Raw genomic sequence first — 17,525 nt, forward strand, 5'->3', positions numbered from 1 at the left:
GCTGATATAGCAGCAAAGGGGGACCAACGTCATATTAATGCCCATGATTTTGGAATGAGATTTGACGAGCAGATGTCCACATACTATTGGTCATGTACTGTAGCTAGCAAGATGTAGTCTACTGGAAGGCACAAAACTAAGTGAATGGAAAACAGCAGGTAGCCTAGTGGTTAGAGCGTTGGGCCAGTAACCGAAAGGTTGCTGGATCGAATGCCCGAGCTGACAAGGTAAAAATGTGTCGTTCTGCCCCTGAACAAGGCAGTTAACCCACTGTTCCTAGGCCGTCCTTGTAAATAAGAATTTGTTCTTAACTGACTTGCCTAGTTAAATAAAGGTTAAATAAAATTTAAAAAACTAAACTTTCATTACATGTAGGTATTATTTAAATATGCAGTTGGTTTTCATTCAAATTAGCTTGCAGTGGTGATGTTTTCAATGTGATTCTTCTTTTCCTTTACCACAAACGGGCAGACAAAAAGAAAACCTCTGCTATCGCCTTCTTGTGAAGTTCGCTTTTTGGGAGTCTAGAAACGAATGGACAGGCGAGGTATTATGTTACCAAAAGGTGTGCATTGCAAAAAAAAATCAAAAGTGAAATAAAAATCGGACTCCACCCAAGCGTACATACACGCATTAACTTTGTGGACTGCTTAAGAGTAGGCTTTAGCAGTATACCATATATACCGTATACTGGGCTATTTGGAAATAGCCACGGGATGGTTTTTCCAATACTGTCGATACCATTGAAACGGTTTAAGTTTTACCTGCAGTCAACTTGCGCAATACATTAGGAGATAAAGAAACCGTGTTCATTTCACCTGTCACATCATTTTTCATCATCAAGCTTACCAGTAGTTCCCAGTCACATAGTAGTTCCCAGTCAAGAGACTGTAGCCTTGAGTCACTTACTGTTGTGAAGCATGTGATCTAGTTACAGTATGGAAGTCATAACTAAATGTTTTCCAGCTAGGTATCTTATAACAAATGAGTTAACTGTCAAATGTTCTAATGCTCTGCAGTTTTGCTAATTTAGTAGCTAGTTAGCTATTTCTCAGCGACAGTGGTTAGCTTTTTCCAAAATCAAGCTTCACTTGGTAACAGCAGAGAATCCCCTCCTGGAACAAAAGCCTCGCTGTCTAATATTTATTTTGTGCGTGCAGCAAACTGTGAGTAGTATTTTTGAGTTACTTGTATATCTTTATGAGCAGGGATGTCTGTCCTACAAGTAGTTTAGGTCAGAGACTGTATAAAATGTTAGCAATGCACTCATTAGCATTTAGTTAGCATTCTCTATGGGACTTCACATTTACTTGTTAGCATTGCTAACCTCCGGATTACAGAGGCCCAGTGGGGTTTGAAAATAGCACCCCTTGTGTTCAGTGCTGGTATTACGGAATATACCGGTATGGGCCAAGTTAGGTATGAAGGTATGACAATATGGATACCGTGCAAGCCTACTTTAGAGATCTGTGACAAGGGGTAGCCTGAATATTCATGCTTACACACCTCTCAGCTTTCCCCTGGTGCTTTCCATCAAAATGGCCCTGAAAACAAAGAGAATCTCAGTTGGTGACAGTTTGACTGATGCATCAGGATCTGTCTGGTGATGAGAAAATAGTATTTTTGGTCAAATCTGCATCTGATGGGTCTTCACCTTATTTTCTTTACTGATATAGTTGAGCTGCAGACACCAGGGATGCGTCCAGATTCGGCTGAGTATCTGGAAGTCCTTAAAGAGGCTGGTTCCAGTCTTTCCCCTGGCTCCCTCAACTACGGATCTTGCTCCTACAGACACACACAGCTTTTTCCCCCTATATTCTCAGTAAAAGCCTAAATGTCTCTAAATATCATACACATTTAATTACAGAGCTTTCTGAGCTAACTGGCTGGAGGTTCTTACCAGTGAAGTTGTCCAGGTAGTAGCGATACAGTCTGTACTGGAGGGGGGTCACCCTAACCGCCATAACATACTCATGTTTAGGGGGCAGGAACTTGGTCAAGGCTGAGTAGTCTCTCCTCTGAGAAAGGAAAAACACACTAAGTGTATCCACTGGAGACTGACAAAGAATAACAAATACTTGCAAAAAGTAGTCAGTGGTTCTGATAAACTACAAATAAAAGTGCCATACACTCCTAGTAATTGAGCCATCTCACCTGTACACATCCCGCCAACATTGCATGAAGGACATGGGCGCGATTCTTCATGATGCGGACATCTCTGGGGGTGGAGTCTGCACACTGGCCATTCTGAATGGGGTTGATAAACCGATTCCGGAACTCCTTGATTGAGCCCAGAAGGTTCTCCTTGATGAAGTTCACCATGCAGTGGTCTGAAAGAACCAACATATATATGACTAGACTTGAACATTAACAAGGAAATGATCATGCAAATTATGTTCTCCTAAAAGTTTTGAGATATATTAAAACTGAAATATGAATGAACTTGGCCAAATGTTGGGATACTGGTCAGAGTACAGTTTTAAATGGAAAGGTAGTCATAGACTGAAGCAGGCCTCCTTACACTCATTGAGGTTGTTCTGCAGTGGCGTGCCTGTCAGCACCACTCTCCGTTTGGTCTTAATGGCACTCATAGCTTTGGAGATGTTGGACGCCTCGTTCTTAAGGATGTGCCCCTCATCACAGATCACAAAGTCTGGACCTGGAGTACAACAAAAGTAGTGGAGTGTATTAGAGTTTCAACACAATAAACAAACAAATTAAATGGTGCATACCTCTCAACACTACATGCATAGATTTAGTAGAGGATGTACCTGGATCGACCAGTGTGCTGTTAAAGGTCTTTTTGAATTGTCTGTGGGTGACTTTGAGGCCTAGTGTGAGGTTGCGGTACATCTCATAGCCCATGATCATAACACCACCATCCTTCTGCCATTTCTGCAGCGCAATATAACGCTCCTGAGGTCGCTTCAATGTTGCCAACTCTGTCACCTACGAGGTGTATGTTAGTGTATAGAGACCGAGAGAAAAATGGTGAGAGAAATGAAGAGGTCGAGACAGGGAGATGAAAGAAACATTAAATACTTTGAATATAGAGCTCGCCAGCTTGTAGTCCAAAAACCCGGATATTAGTTACCTCTGGTTCATTCAGCCATTCCTATGGCAACAATTAACGGGGAAAGAACAGGGTTTTGGGATAAACGCCGAAAACAAGGTCTGAGGTCAACACAAGCTTAGGAGATCTTATACGTTTTGTTCTATGAGATAACAGTCAGTCAACATGTCCTTCATGAATTATGACGCAGTTATGTGCTTTTTTTATGTGCTCAAAATTCACAAAAAGTGACATTAGCTGATCTCATAGAACAAAACGTCTAAAATCTCTGAAGCCCTATTATCGGTGTTTATCCAAAAACACAATTTATTTTCACATAGGCTTAACCATGGCGGAGTTAGTGCCTACAAAAAGATGCCATTGCTATTTCTTGATACTACATTGTATATGAATAACCTCTGCATGTATTTACCTTCAAAGAAAAACATCTAATCTCCAACTACCTTGACTTTGTCAGCTCCCATGTTAACTTGCCACTTGTCAAACTCGTTGACCCAGTTAAGGATAGTGTTGAGTGGACACACCACCAAGGCAGTCCTGAAGTTCAGGCACTTTGACTGCAGCATTGTGTGGAGGAATGTCACCACCTAAATGAGAAAAATATTTTAGCAAGACTAGTATCATTAACAAAATATACTGTTTTGTTAATGACACATGCATACGACAACACGTCTGTCACAGCTCTGACAGACATAGATACCCTGCCAGACATGCCACCAAGGATCTCTTCACAATCTCCAAGTCCAAAACAAATTTAAGGCAACGCACAGTATTGTACAGAGCCATAGTTACATGTAACACCCTTCCGTCTCAAATTACCAAAGCAAACAGCTAAATATATATATATATATTTTTAAACATCTCACAGCACACATACCTAAATAACTTGTATATCAAAAGTTTGGACAACCTCATTCAAGGGTTTTTCATCATTTTGAATAGAATAATAGTGTAGACATCAAAACTATGAAATAACACATGGAATCATGTAGTAACCAAAAAAAGAGTTAAATCAAAATATATTTTATATTGAGATTCTGCAAAGTAGCCACCCTTTGTCTTGATGACAGCATTGCACACTCTTGGCATTCTCTCAACTAGCTTCACGAGGTAGTCACCTGGAATGCATTTCAATTAACATGTGTGCCTTGTTAAAAGTTAATTTGTGGAATTTCTTTCCTTCCTAATGCGTTTGAGCCAATCAGTTGTGCTGTGACAAGGTAGGGGTGGTATACAGAAGATAGCCCTATTTGGTAAAAGAACAATTCCATATTATGGCAAGAACAGCGCAAATAAGCAAAGAGAAACGACAGTCCATTACTTTAAGACATGAAGGTCAGTCAATCCGGAATATCAAGAACTTTGAACGTTCTTCAAGTGCAGTCGCAAAAACCATCAAGCGCTATGATGAAACTGGCTCATCATCAGGATAAGTTCATTAGAGTTACTAGCCTCAGAAATTGCAGCCCAAATAAATGCTTCAGAGCTCAAGTAACAGACACATCAACTGTTCAGAGGACTGCATGAATCAGGCCTTCATGGTCAAATTGCTGCAAAGAAACCACGACTAAAGGACACCAATAAGAAGAAGAGACTTGCTTGGGCCAAGAAACACAACGGACATTAGACCGGTGGAAATCTGTCCAAATTTGAGATTTTGGGTTCCAACCACCGCGTCTTTGTGAGACGCAGAGTGTAGCATGGAGGAGGTGTGATGGTGCTTTGCTGGTAACACTGTCCGTGGTTTATTTAGAATTCAAGGCACACTTAACCAGCATAGCCACCACAGCATTCTGCAGAAATACACCATCCCATCTGGTTGGCGCTTAGTGGGACCATCATTCGTTTTTCAACAGGACAATGACCGAACACACCTCCAGGCGATATATGGGCTATTTGACCAAGGAGGAGAGTGATGGAGTGCTGCATCAGATTACCTGGTCTCCACAATCACCCGACCTCAACCCAAATGAGATGGTTTGGGATGAGTTAGACCACAGAGTGAAGGAAAAGCAGCCAACAAGTGCTTAGCATATGTGGGAACTCCTTCAAGAGTGTTGGAAAAGCATTCCAGGTGAAGCTGGTTAAGAGAATGCCAAGAGTGTGCAAAGCTGTCATCAAGGCAAAGGGTAGCTACTTTGAAGAATCTAAAATATATTTTGATTTGTTTAACACTTTTTTGGTTACTACGTGATTCCATATGTGTTATTTCATAGTTTTGATGTCTTCACTATTGTTCTACAATGTAAAAAAAAAAATTAAATAAAGAAAAACCCTTGAATGAGTAGGTGTGTCCAAACGACTGGTACGTTGCACTGTTCTTGAGCTGTTCATGTCTATTATTATTCTGTATTACATCATGTTTTATTATTATTTTTAGACCCCAGGAAGAGTAGCTACTGCTTTTGCAACAGCTAATGGGGATCCATATAAAATCCTAAACACTCATTTTGTTCTCTCTTCCCTTCCTCTTACCTGCAGTGTCTTCCCTAGGCCCATGCAGTGGGCCAGTAAGCAACCTGATCCAGGGGTGGAATTGGCCTTCTTCACTGACTCACAACAACAGTCCCAGATAAACTGCACACCTATCAAAAGGAAGAAATACAGCAAATCGAAGGGACACTGCTGTATTTGCCAATCTATGTTAATTATTGTATGTATTGGACTTGTACAACAAATAAAAACCAAGACTTACCATCCACCTGGTGAGGCTTGAGCCTGGTCACCAGGTTCCTGTGCACCTGAATGAGTGGCTCCCTGGTCCCCTCATCCTGATCCAAGACCAGCTTAGTGGTGATTGGACAGGCCACTTGAGACACCTCATCGTCAATAACAATCACCTGCGAGGAAACCACCATTAGACCAAAACTGATCATATAAACCATATATAGATATAATATATAACGTATTCAAATAAAATAGACTAACAGTATGACATTTCTGAGAGAGCATGGTTTCTACAGTGAGTGTGCATGGAGAGGGTCAGCTGTGTGTAGTGTACCTCTCTGAAGTCCTCCCTCTGCTCTCTTTCTGCAAGGCGTCTGCATCTATCCTCCTCCTCCTTCAGGGCTCTCTGGGTCTCTGAGCGGAGGTGCTCATCTATGATGATTCTGCGGATCTTCTTGCGGCCCTTAGGTGTACCTTTGTTGTCACCTTCCTCTCCGTCCTTCTCGTCATCTTCACTCTGTTTAGATAGACAGATCCGGAGGTCACCAGCACAACAACGCTTTTACCAGTAAAAGAAAAACATACAATTTAACATTTAGCACCTGATACAGGTGCTAAACTGTTCTGCCTGCAGTTATGGAACCCCTACCTGTCCCAAACCTGCTGTTTTCAACTCTTAATGATCGGCTATGAAAAGCCAACTGACATTTATTCCTGATTATTATTTGACCATGCTTGTCATTTATGAACATTTTGAAAATCTTGGCTCTCTCTAATTCTCTCCTTCTCTCTTTCTTTCTCTCTCTCGGAGGAACTGAGCCCTAAGGACCATACGTCAGGACTACCGGGCATGATGACTCCTTGCTGTCCCCAGTCCACCTGGCCTTGCTGCTGTCCCAGTTTCAACTGTTCTGCCTGCGGTTATGGAACCCCTACCTGTCCCAGACCTGCTGTATTCAACTCTTAATTATCGGCTATGAAAAGCCAACTGACATTTATTCCTGATTATTATTTGACCATGCTTGTCATTTATGAACATTTTGAACATCTTGGCCATGTTCTGTTATAATCTCCACCCGGCACAGCCAGAAGAGGACTGGCCACCCCTCATAGCCTGGTTCCTCTCTAGGTTTCTTCCTAGGTTTTGGCCTTTCTAGGGAGTTTTTCCTAGCCACCGTGCTTCTACACCTGCATTGCTTGCTGTTTGGGGTTTTAGGCTGGGTTTCTGTACAGCACTTCGAGATATTAGCTGATGTACGAAGGGCTATATAAAATAAACTTGATTGATTGATTGATACACAAACAGTGAACAAGAATAGCAGAATGATGATCATACCTCTCAGAAATCAAATAGTTGCACATCATGAAGTTATTAAGAAGAATATAAAAGGGCGACTGACAATGCAAAGGTAAAATGAGATGGTGACATCCACTCGTTATTACCTTATCGATGCTGGAGTCAGACAGCACAATATATGAGGGTTGCTGCTTCTTCTGTAGATAACTACGGACTGATTCTCTCTCGACTCTAGAGGTAGATGAGCTAAGGAGACAAAAGAGCAAAGATATTTCACTAATAAAAAGAATGCAACCACAATTACATGTAACGATGACAGAAAACATGGTTTCCTTCCAGGTTAGCAGTCTTCTTACCTTTTGGGCTTCTGTTCATTGCCCTCATTCTCAGATTGGCTCAGCTCTTCACTCATACCAGACTCTTCCTGCTCTGATAGGCTATCATCACTACTCTGGCTCTCCAATGTCTCACCTGAGGCAATGGAAGAAAGCAAAAAACAAGCTCAAAGTAATTGGACCAACTCCAAAACTAGTCTAGGGCACTGATGGAATCCAATCATAGTCGTTCCACAGAACCCATCCCACACACACCTTCGGTTCTTCTAGACTTCTTGACTTTCTGCTCGTTCCCATTTTCTTCAGCTGTTTTCTGATCACTTGGATTTCCATCGTCAAGGCTGAGCTTGTGGCGTAGCAGACAGTGTCTGTGACGAGTTTTACTGGACCCAGAGTCAGAGGTCAAACTGGAGGTCTGCCCTGCAGCAGAAACATGGTATAATGTCAGGAGGACATCATATTCCTATAGCAAATGTTAATTCAACCTGTACACTAATAAGCAGTGACACATGGCGATGTCTTAGATCACCACAATTACAATATGGGCCTACTTTAATGCCCAGTTAATAAGAAACAGGCCATGTCAGGACAGTATTTCAGCTTAATGACAAAAAAAACAAAAAAATTGAAATTTCGGTGGAGGAAAGGAGGGATCACTTACCATTCTCATCTGAGCTTTCATCTTTCCCATCTTCCTGCGCCTTCTCTTCCCTGTCAGATTCATCATCCTGTGATGACTCCTCGTCTGAAGAGAAATCCTCCCCCGATGAGTAGTTGGCTTTGATTTGGGCCAAGAGCATTTTCTTAGCGATTCTTTCAGAAGCAAGGAAGAGAGGGAAAAGGGACCGGAGGATCATTTTAATGATCATCACATCAAATCCAACAAGCCCTGCTTAATAGGTTTATTCTCTAAAGGAACTTGTCTTACAATCAAAACGTAGGATATCACCTTAAACTTAGCAATATCACCAGAAGATACATTTCTTCTAGAATTAATGAAAATAACAATGCTAGCTATTCTAATACCGCTTTGCATTCCCTGACCTGTAAACAACCGACAATACAGTTTTACAGCCATTGCATTAAGTGGTTGAATGTTTTTCTTTCTTTACTGATGTAAATATCTGTTATGTGACCAAATAGACAGCTGAAATGCTCTGTCAAAGACCATTTCACTTAATTTAATCTTAAAAACGCAACACATTGAGGAGTCAAAGGCCAGATAACTTAACGACTTTGTAAGCACATTTGAATCAACCCCTCCCCTCCATAACAAACATCTAAGACGTATAACTCACAAGATGAACAAAGCTGGTCCTATATAGAATAATGAAGACATACGAGACATTATAAAGGGTATTCATTTATTACAACGGATAGTTTCTCTTACAGAGTTCAGTCAATGACAAAAGTAAGAACATATCCTTGGTTTAACGCATGCTCTACAACAGGCCTTTAACAAGGCTAACACTACAGCACCTCAGAGCTAATGACAGCATAATTATTACTTCAATTTGAAAATAAGTTCTTACAACCACTTTATTTTTAGGTGGTATGCAGGAAATAGTTTGTGATGGGTAAAAAGAAAAAGAAAAAGAAAAAAAAGGTTTTGTTGGGCTTTTTACGAAGTTCAATATTCGGTGAAATACATGTATCTACTTACACAAGAATATGTTTTTAAGAAACAATCCTTTTGGCAGAATAATAGTTGAATGAAGCCTCGGATGAAGCCTCAGCGAGAAGTAAGTGTACATGAGGGCCCCTCATATGAGGCAGTATCAAACAGCAGCGGCCGGCAACAGCCTGGGCCTGAGGCCTTACCGCAAGTGTTTAAACTGGGGAGAAAATAAAGAAAAAAAAGACACTTCACTACATAAGACAACATGCCTCCTCGTCTCACAGCAATGGTGTAAGGCTGACCTCCGAGGTCACAAGAGGACAAAGTTGTGGTTGAATAAAATGCATTACAACCATTCTACAGGACCAGCTTGAAGAGCGGTTGCCTTTAGGCATCGAGCTCCTCCAAAGTAAAATGCAATTGCATTAAATTAGCAGTTTTTAAATCATTTAAAATGTAGGTAAATGGCCAATAAATATGGCCTTGCATGCAAAACAAACATGAAAATACTCTAAATATGGTTATGCAATTAGTATCACAAAGCATACAAGAAATTCAGCTAGGTGCCTGTGGTGAAAAAAGGCACAAAGAAAGTATGTCAAATACAGTACAGTAGGGTCTTATAATCAGTGTCTTTGGTATACTGCTGTTTAGCATCACAAGTCCTCTTTCTCGGCTAAGCCCTCAACCTGGTCAGAAGCAATAAATCATATAAATGTTAAAGATTCAATCAAGCAGAATAGAGTTTTCCAGTCTGTTCAGAGAATCATTGGATAGTCAACCAATCGTATTAGTACTCAACTGTGTCAGAATAGCAGTGCTAAATACAGCCACTACACCACTGGCATATTGCACATGCACTTCAAATATATCAAGAAAAAAAATCTTCCATACAGTAACCATACACCAACACAATTACCTAATACTAGCAGTAATGTGTATGCTTTTACACTGCCTTAGAGAAATGGGCAACATCCAGCAGCCAGAAGGGTGCAGTCATGTACAATACAGTCCCCCTAAAGAATGCCTGATCATGAACTGACCATTAGGGGATGTATAATATGAGGGTTGGGGTCCAGAAATGACATCAAACTCCATGATGACCAATTCCCAGTGAGTATAGTCCTAGTATAGTCAAAGATAAATATATCCAGACCTGTAAATTAAGTCTAAGGGTACGTTCAGATGTGTATTCAGTACCCTGGTGTGGTTCATTAGCTTTTATTTAAAAAGAAAAGTATAATCACACTATTAACAAATAATGCAATCGATACCTTTAACATGGCTTAAAATACTTAATATACAGTATACTGTTATTTTTGGTAAAAACTAGAATACTATATCTGGAAGAAATAAGGATGACTTACAGTATTGTTAACCAATGAGAAACTATGAGGTATAAAATAATTTGTTTAATCTGTTTTAATAAGTGCATCAGGCTTTTGTGCAAACTAATACGATAACCAGCATTTTCCCCCTCTTAATCACCTTGAAATGCACAGATATGGACAAATGATGCCACATTCTGCTAATAGACAACTCACATTTAACTTTAAATTACATTTTCAAAAATGTCAAAAATGTTTTAAGAAAAAGGTAAAACAGTGGCATAAGTAGCCTATCATTCATAACACAGCCTTAGCAAGGTGTGAGGGGTTTCTCCCTGTGCTTGACACGGTACCTCTGCTCTACACTAGAAATTGTATGGGATAGCTGCTGGTTTACTGCAGCTGCGGGTTGGACGAGATGAGATTGATTGGGAAGGGGTCTTGACAACGGAGGAGTCACCATTATTAGCACCCGACTTAGAGTTCCGTGGCGTGGCCTTTCTCCCGCGCCTAGGGTGTGTTACAAAGGCTAAGTCCGTTTGTTCGGAACCATACCTATTTTCTGGATCGTCATCATCTTCTGCTTCCCAAGAAGGCCCAGACCGGGTCTGCTCTTCATCGCCTACAGGGTAAGAGTACAAAAAAAAAAAAGGTCAGTTCAACATTTGCCAATGAGGAAATCTACATGGCTACCTGAATAGGGTTGAAATACAGCTCATGAATGCAGTGGTTTACCTCAAAAGTGCAGAGAAAGTGAGAGACCAACTCACCAGACGACTGGTGGAAAGCTGCTGACCCCAGTAAGGCCACCTCCTCAGTGATAGGCTTAATCTTCTGGTCACCACTGTCATCGCTAGACTCAGAATCCTGGTCTCCCTCTTCTTGACTGGAAGAGGATGGCGACTGCTTTGTTCTCTGCTGGGACCGAGGTGTGCTTTTAGGCTTGGTTACCTGGGTATAACCCTCCTTGCTGAATGCGGATTCATTCTCTTTCTTGACCTTCCGAGGTCTGCCCGGGGGCCTATGTTGTGGACTATCCTTGCTGGGGGTAGGTTCATCCTCTCTCTTAACCTTCCGAGGCCTCCCCCGGGGCCTGCTCATTGTCTTGATCTCCTTTTGCAGGTCTGGATTGTCACTGGAGGAGTCGGAGTCAGAGGAGCGGTCTTGCACCTTGCGTTTGCGGACCACTCTTTCTGGAGAGAGGGGAGTGTTCTTCTTCAGGCCGAAGAGGCATTTCTTGGTCACGCTCCGAAGGTCTCCATCGTCACTCCTGGCTTCATCTGAACTGTGAGCCATGGCTGCCCGCTGAAGGACAGCAGGGACCTCATCGGAGTCCGAGTCTTCAATTCCTCTTCCAAGCCCTTCCTCATCAGCTCCTTGAGGTACTTCAACATTGGGGTTGGTGTCAGGGTCAGAGTCACCCTCACTGTCAGCGCCTGAGGGGGTAGACTTGGTCTTGCCCTCACCTGGCCTGCGTAAGGGCGTGGTCTTTACCCGAGGTGAGCGTCTATTCTCTGGTTCATCTTCCAGTTCCAGCACCAGAGATTCGTTTCCCTCCTCAGCAGATTCATACTCCCCTTCTGTTGCAGGTTCAATAGATTCACAGTCTCTCTTACGTTCATCCACTTTTTCTTTTATTTCTTCCTCCAACTCCTTTTTCTCCTCCAACTCCAACTCTGGGGGGCCAGAGGGTGGCTGTTTTTCAACAGGGACAGGTGTAAGTTGCACCACCAGTTGTTTTGTCATGTTGGAAGGATCTTCTCTGGGTTTAGAGTTTTTCCGTGGCCTGCCTCTACCTCGACGGGGCATTATCTCTGTGCCAAGGACACCTTTCATTTCACTTGAGGACGAAGGCCTTTCATCATCCGTAAAGCCCTTAGAGTCTGAATAATTATCTTCCAAATGTTCAGCTGCAATTTTCTTTAAGAAATGCAGGCAATTTTTATCAACAATGTCCATTTCCACACAACCCTTTTGTGCTTGTTGAGGTGCATCAGTATCAAAAGTGGGGTTTCCCCCATCATTTGGCAGACCAATCTCTTTGAACTCCTCCCAAAGGGCTTCCTCCAGAGCTGTGTGGGACTTCTTTAGACCCTTCAGTACTGACTGGAAAGTCTTCAAGTATTGTCGCTTAAAATCCATTCCACCTTGAATGAACTTCACAAAAGTTGTGTTTACAGTGTTCGTAGAGTCCACAAGGTTTTTTGCCTTTTTGGCCATCTCTTCTGGAATTTGAAGGGTGTTGTAGTTGAACACCACATGACCATCTATGCCACTATGTTTCCAATGACCCGTGGGAATGTTTTGAGAATGCCTGGGATGGGAGTCACAATGTCCAGATTTGCCATCACCTCTGCCCCTCTTGCGGTGGTCTTGCCACAAACTCCCCAGGTTGTCAAGGACGTTGTCACAGGCGACGACCAGGTCCAGAAGAGGCTCTGGGCTGCATACGTAGCAGTACCACTTACTCTCCTCGTCTAGGATGCCAGACAGCTCCTTTCGCCCCAGATTACGCAAAATACATTTCTTACAGAAGGCGTTGGGGCAAAAGTCGCAGCAGATCAGGTTTCCCCCCTCTGCACACCATCTGTAAGAAGCAAATATAATAGTTTGAAGTAATGATTAACGTAACAACCTGTATGTTTTTTAACGTTTCAGGATTTGCTTGCAGCATCTTGTTGTATAGAAGAACCACCCCGTCGTACCTGCACTGTTCGTCCATGCCATCACAATCCTTGCTGATGTCATCACTTGAGTAATACTTGAAACAAGACTGAGAAAATAAGACAATAAGGACATAGCCTCCAAAAATGTAGCTGAGCTTAACAAAATATTGTTGGAGAATGACACACACACACACTGAACAAAAATATAAATGCAACATGTAGTGTTGGTCCCATGTTTCATGAGCTGAAATAAAATATCCCAGAAATGTTCCATATGCACAAAAAGCTTATTTCCATATAATGTTTGTTTACATTTAGTGACCATTTCTCCTTTGCAAAGATAATCCATCCACCTGACAGGTGTGGCATATGAAGAAGCTGATTAAACAGCATGATCATTACTAGGGTTGATCCCAATTAGTCGACTGGTCGATTGTTTGGTCGTTAGGCTGTTGGTCGACAGATTGTTTTAGTCGAGCAGTAACAAGTGTATATATGCGCCCATCTCAGTGAACTAATCCATTGGAGTCTTGGACTAAAAGCCAATTTATACTCGATTCGAAAATGTGGTCGGCGGCTCCATATTGCGGAGCCTGGAGAGGCATGCAGAGGCCAAATCGAACTCTGTACCACATCGCCATGCGCCTCCCAAATGTTTTAATGCGGAGGGCTCTGTATAGCTCCCCATTGACATGATGGGTTGACGGTGGGTGGGGGCAGCACATCCTGCTCCGCAAAGCGCAAGAAGTATGAATGCCCTGACGTCTGCGGATGCCATATCACCATAAATCCTGCACGGCCAATGCAGACGTGTGATTGACCATGCGCCCAGATGAACAATGCACTTCTCTCCCTCCAAAACTCACATTCATTGTGTCATAACTTCATTGTGTGAATTGTTTGCGTTTGATTATTAGTGTATATCAATTCCCCATGACATATCACCAGTAAATTTACTGTTAATTCCTAATCTAAAGTTTGTTACTTTGGTTACGGTCATTTCTTTTAATGCATTCAATATTATTCCAGTCTTGTTCTCATTGTCGGAGTGGACACATTATTTACAAAGTCCACAACCTATGCTATACTTGTGAGAAACAACTTTTGGTTTATTTAATTCTATTTATGAGTTCTGCCAATTTAGTCATCGTCTTTTGTTTGGAGCACCCCTGTCAATATTGAGTAAGGACACATACACATAGAAGTGGCCTGTGCACAAATGGCCTGTGCACAAATGGCCTGCGCACAAATGCAGGCATAGAAATACTAATCGGATCCCCAAACGGGCACATTTATGATTGGCTTAACACGCCACCACTAATGACCTGTGGAGCTCCTCAAAGTAATGTTTTCTTCACCTCAAACAGCAAACAAAGTCTGTTTTTCTTTCCATTGAGAATTACATTAATTCCTCAATGTATTTGAAAATCTTTCCAGTGCTCTCCCTTTCGATAACCACTCAGCGTGAAAGGCAAAAATGTCATGCTCTGATCCAGTGGAAATGTCAGAGCTGGACTTGGACTGAAATAGGTTCTGGTACTCATTTTGGGTGCTGGTGCAGGAGCTCCACAATACTTTAGAGCTAATATTCTATAAGAGGAACAGGAGCTCAAGCAGTAGAACATTTGAGGTGCTGGTACTCAGCTCAGGTGAACTCCTGCCCAAGTCAAGCACTGCTTCTTATCCTTTGCGCAAATAGCCTACAAATGGGTCTGTCCCAAGCTCACTGGCACAGGAAACTGAGGGCCCAGAATATTTTATACAATGTTGCAAGTTCACTAGAGCAAGTTTTGGCTGGACGCAAGTTAATAGTTGATACGTTTCAAGTTTGTTGCAAACAGGCAGAATGTAGCCAATCTGATTTCTAAGATGATTTTTTCTACCTGCAGGCGCAATGTTTTTATTTGTTGGCTTTATGTAGGCTATTTTTAAGTAGTTGGCAATGGCAATAGAAGTAACTTTTTATGTTTGTATCATTTTAATTTAGATTTAAATAGAATGTTGATTAACCACATGACAATGATTAAGATATGAAGACATTATTATAAATTAAACAGTTTCACTAAAATGTGCATATGAAAACCATAACTGGCACGCAGATGAGTAGAAATGGTAAGATAAATTGGCATTCCACATGAGAAAGGTTGCCAACTCCTCATGTAGCCTATTACCGGCAACTTCAGGAGAGTAATGGCAGAATGAGCGAAAGCCAGCAGGAGCGGGAGGAGAATAGTTGGGTCAAGTTAAGGTTATTGAGATCTCTGGCGCCCTCTAGGCATCAAACTGTACGCTTAAAGCATCAGACAAGCTCAATGCAAATAGTTGATTTTATTTAAACATATATGGTGTGTCTATATACGGAAAAATACATGTTTAAAAATGTTGAGCAATTGAACAGACGACTTTCAGTCAACCAAGATTTTTGATTTTGTCGGGGACTGCCCTAATCATTACACAGGTGCATCTTATGCCGGGGAGAATAAAAAGCCACTCTAAAATGTGCAGTTTTGTCACACAACACAATGCCACAGATGTCTCAAGTTGATGGAGTGTGCAATTGGCAAGCTGACTGCAGGAATGTCCAACAGATTTTGCCAGAGAATTTAATGTTAATTTCACTACCGTAAGCCTCCTTCAATGTTTTAGAGAATTTGGCAGTACGTCCAACTGGCTCACAACCACAGACCACGTGTATGGCGTTGTGTGGGTGAGCGGTTTGCTGATGTCAACGTTGTGAACAGAGTGCCCCGTGGTGGCGTTTTGGTATGGGCAGCATAAGCTACGGACAACAAACAATAACATTTTATAGACAGCAATTTAAATGCACAGAGATACCATGACAAGATCCTGAGGGCCATGATAATGCACAGCACCATGTCGTAAGGATCTGTTCCTGATTCCTGGAAGCTGAAAATGACCCAGTTCTTCCATGGCCTGCATAATCACCAGACATTGGGCATGTTTGGGATGCTCTGGATTGACGTGTTTGACAGCGTGTTCCAATTCACGCCAATATCCAGGAACTTCACACAGCTATTAAAGAGGAGTAGGACAACATTCCACAGGCCAAAATCAACAGCCTGATAAACTCTACGTGAAGGAGATGTGTCGCGCTGCATGACGCAAATGGTGGTCACACCAGATACTGACTGGTTTTCTTTTAAGGCATCTCTGACCAACATATGGACTCCCAGTCATGTGAAATCCATAGATTAGGTCTTAATGAATTTATTTAAATGTACTTATTTCTTTATATAAACTGTAACACAGTAAAATATTTGACATTGTTGCATGTTGAGCTTATATTTGTGTTCACTATAATTGTCCCAATCTTTGACAGACCCAGGATCACCTCACCTTGCAAATAAGTACTTTGAGTACCGGATGCTGATTGAAGGAGTCCCTCTGGAAGTGGTTAACTTGCTGGCCACAGGCTGTACAGCTAACAATCTCCAAGTGTTCACCTCCTACAAAACACACAATCGATCAATCAATGCTTCTAAATCTGCATTGCTTGCTCTTTGGGGTTTTAGGCTGGCTAAGAAAAAGCATCATTCCCCAAGAGAGGATGGCTTTCAACTTCAGCAGTGATGAATTCACGAACTTCTTCCATGAAAAGATTATGATCATTAGAAAGCAAATTATGGACTCCTCTTTGAATCTGCATATTTCTCCAATGCTCAGTTGTTTGCACAGAACTGCCAGGACCTAGGATCAAGGAGATACTCAAGTTTTGTAATCCTGCATCTCTTGGCACATTCATGAAAATAGTAATGGCCTCTAAACCTGCAAGCTGCATACTGGACCCTATTCCAACTAAACTACTAAAAGAGCTACTTCCTGTGCTTGGCCCTCCTATGTTGAACATAGTAAATTGCACCCTATCCTCCAGATGTGTACCAAACTCACTAAAAGTGGCAGTAATAAAGCCTCTCTAGAAAAAGCTAAATCTTGACACGAAAACAAAAATTAAATAATTAGCCTATATCGAATCTCCGATTCCTCAAAATAAAAATTGAGAACGGTGTTGGCAGCAACTCACTGCCTTCCTGAAGACAACTAATGAATTATTATTTCACCTTTATTTAACCAGGTAGGCTAGTTGAGAACAAGTTCTCATTTACAACTGCGACCTGGCCAAGATAAAGCAAAGCAGTGCGACAAAAACAACAGAGTTAAACATGGAATAAACAAACATGCAGTCAATAATACACTAGAAAAAGTGTATATAGCGTGTGTGCAAAGGAGGTAGGATAAGGGACGTAAGGTAATAAATAGGCCATAGTGGCGAAATAATTACAAAATGGCAATTAAACACTGGAGTGATGGATGTGCAGAAGATGAGTGTGCAAGTAGAGATACTGGGGTGCAAAGGAGCAAAATAAATCAAATAAATAACAGTATGGGGGATGAGGTAGTTGGATGGGCTATTTACAGATGGGCTATTTACAGATGCAGTGATCTGTGAGCTGCTCTGACAGCTGGTGCTTAAAGTTAGTGAGGGAGATATGAGTCTCTATCTTCAGTGATTTTTGCAGTTC

General features: G+C 41.7%; 1 protein-coding gene across 1 annotated transcript in view; it reads right to left on the reverse strand.

The window, feature by feature from the left end:
* Positions 1–17,525, reverse strand: part of LOC120057162 (transcriptional regulator ATRX-like) — a 53,154-nt gene that overhangs the window by 12,621 nt on the left and 23,008 nt on the right. Inside the window, exons 7-24 of the mRNA XM_039005631.1 lie at positions 16,342–16,451; positions 13,024–13,091; positions 11,089–12,905; positions 10,874–10,940; positions 8,034–8,185; positions 7,628–7,792; positions 7,394–7,508; positions 7,184–7,283; positions 6,075–6,257; positions 5,769–5,913; positions 5,549–5,658; positions 3,517–3,660; positions 2,772–2,949; positions 2,522–2,659; positions 2,155–2,330; positions 1,901–2,018; positions 1,655–1,785; positions 1,507–1,544 (exon numbers count right to left, since the gene is read on the reverse strand). Of these exons, the coding sequence (XP_038861559.1) occupies positions 1,507–1,544; positions 1,655–1,785; positions 1,901–2,018; positions 2,155–2,330; positions 2,522–2,659; positions 2,772–2,949; positions 3,517–3,660; positions 5,549–5,658; positions 5,769–5,913; positions 6,075–6,257; positions 7,184–7,283; positions 7,394–7,508; positions 7,628–7,792; positions 8,034–8,185; positions 10,874–10,940; positions 11,089–12,905; positions 13,024–13,091; positions 16,342–16,451 (3,955 nt within the window). The remainder of the gene's footprint in view (positions 1–1,506; positions 1,545–1,654; positions 1,786–1,900; positions 2,019–2,154; positions 2,331–2,521; positions 2,660–2,771; positions 2,950–3,516; positions 3,661–5,548; positions 5,659–5,768; positions 5,914–6,074; positions 6,258–7,183; positions 7,284–7,393; positions 7,509–7,627; positions 7,793–8,033; positions 8,186–10,873; positions 10,941–11,088; positions 12,906–13,023; positions 13,092–16,341; positions 16,452–17,525) is intronic.

Source organism: Salvelinus namaycush, chromosome 12 (assembly GCF_016432855.1).
Source record: "Salvelinus namaycush isolate Seneca chromosome 12, SaNama_1.0, whole genome shotgun sequence".
Lineage (NCBI taxonomy): Eukaryota > Metazoa > Chordata > Actinopteri > Salmoniformes > Salmonidae > Salvelinus > Salvelinus namaycush.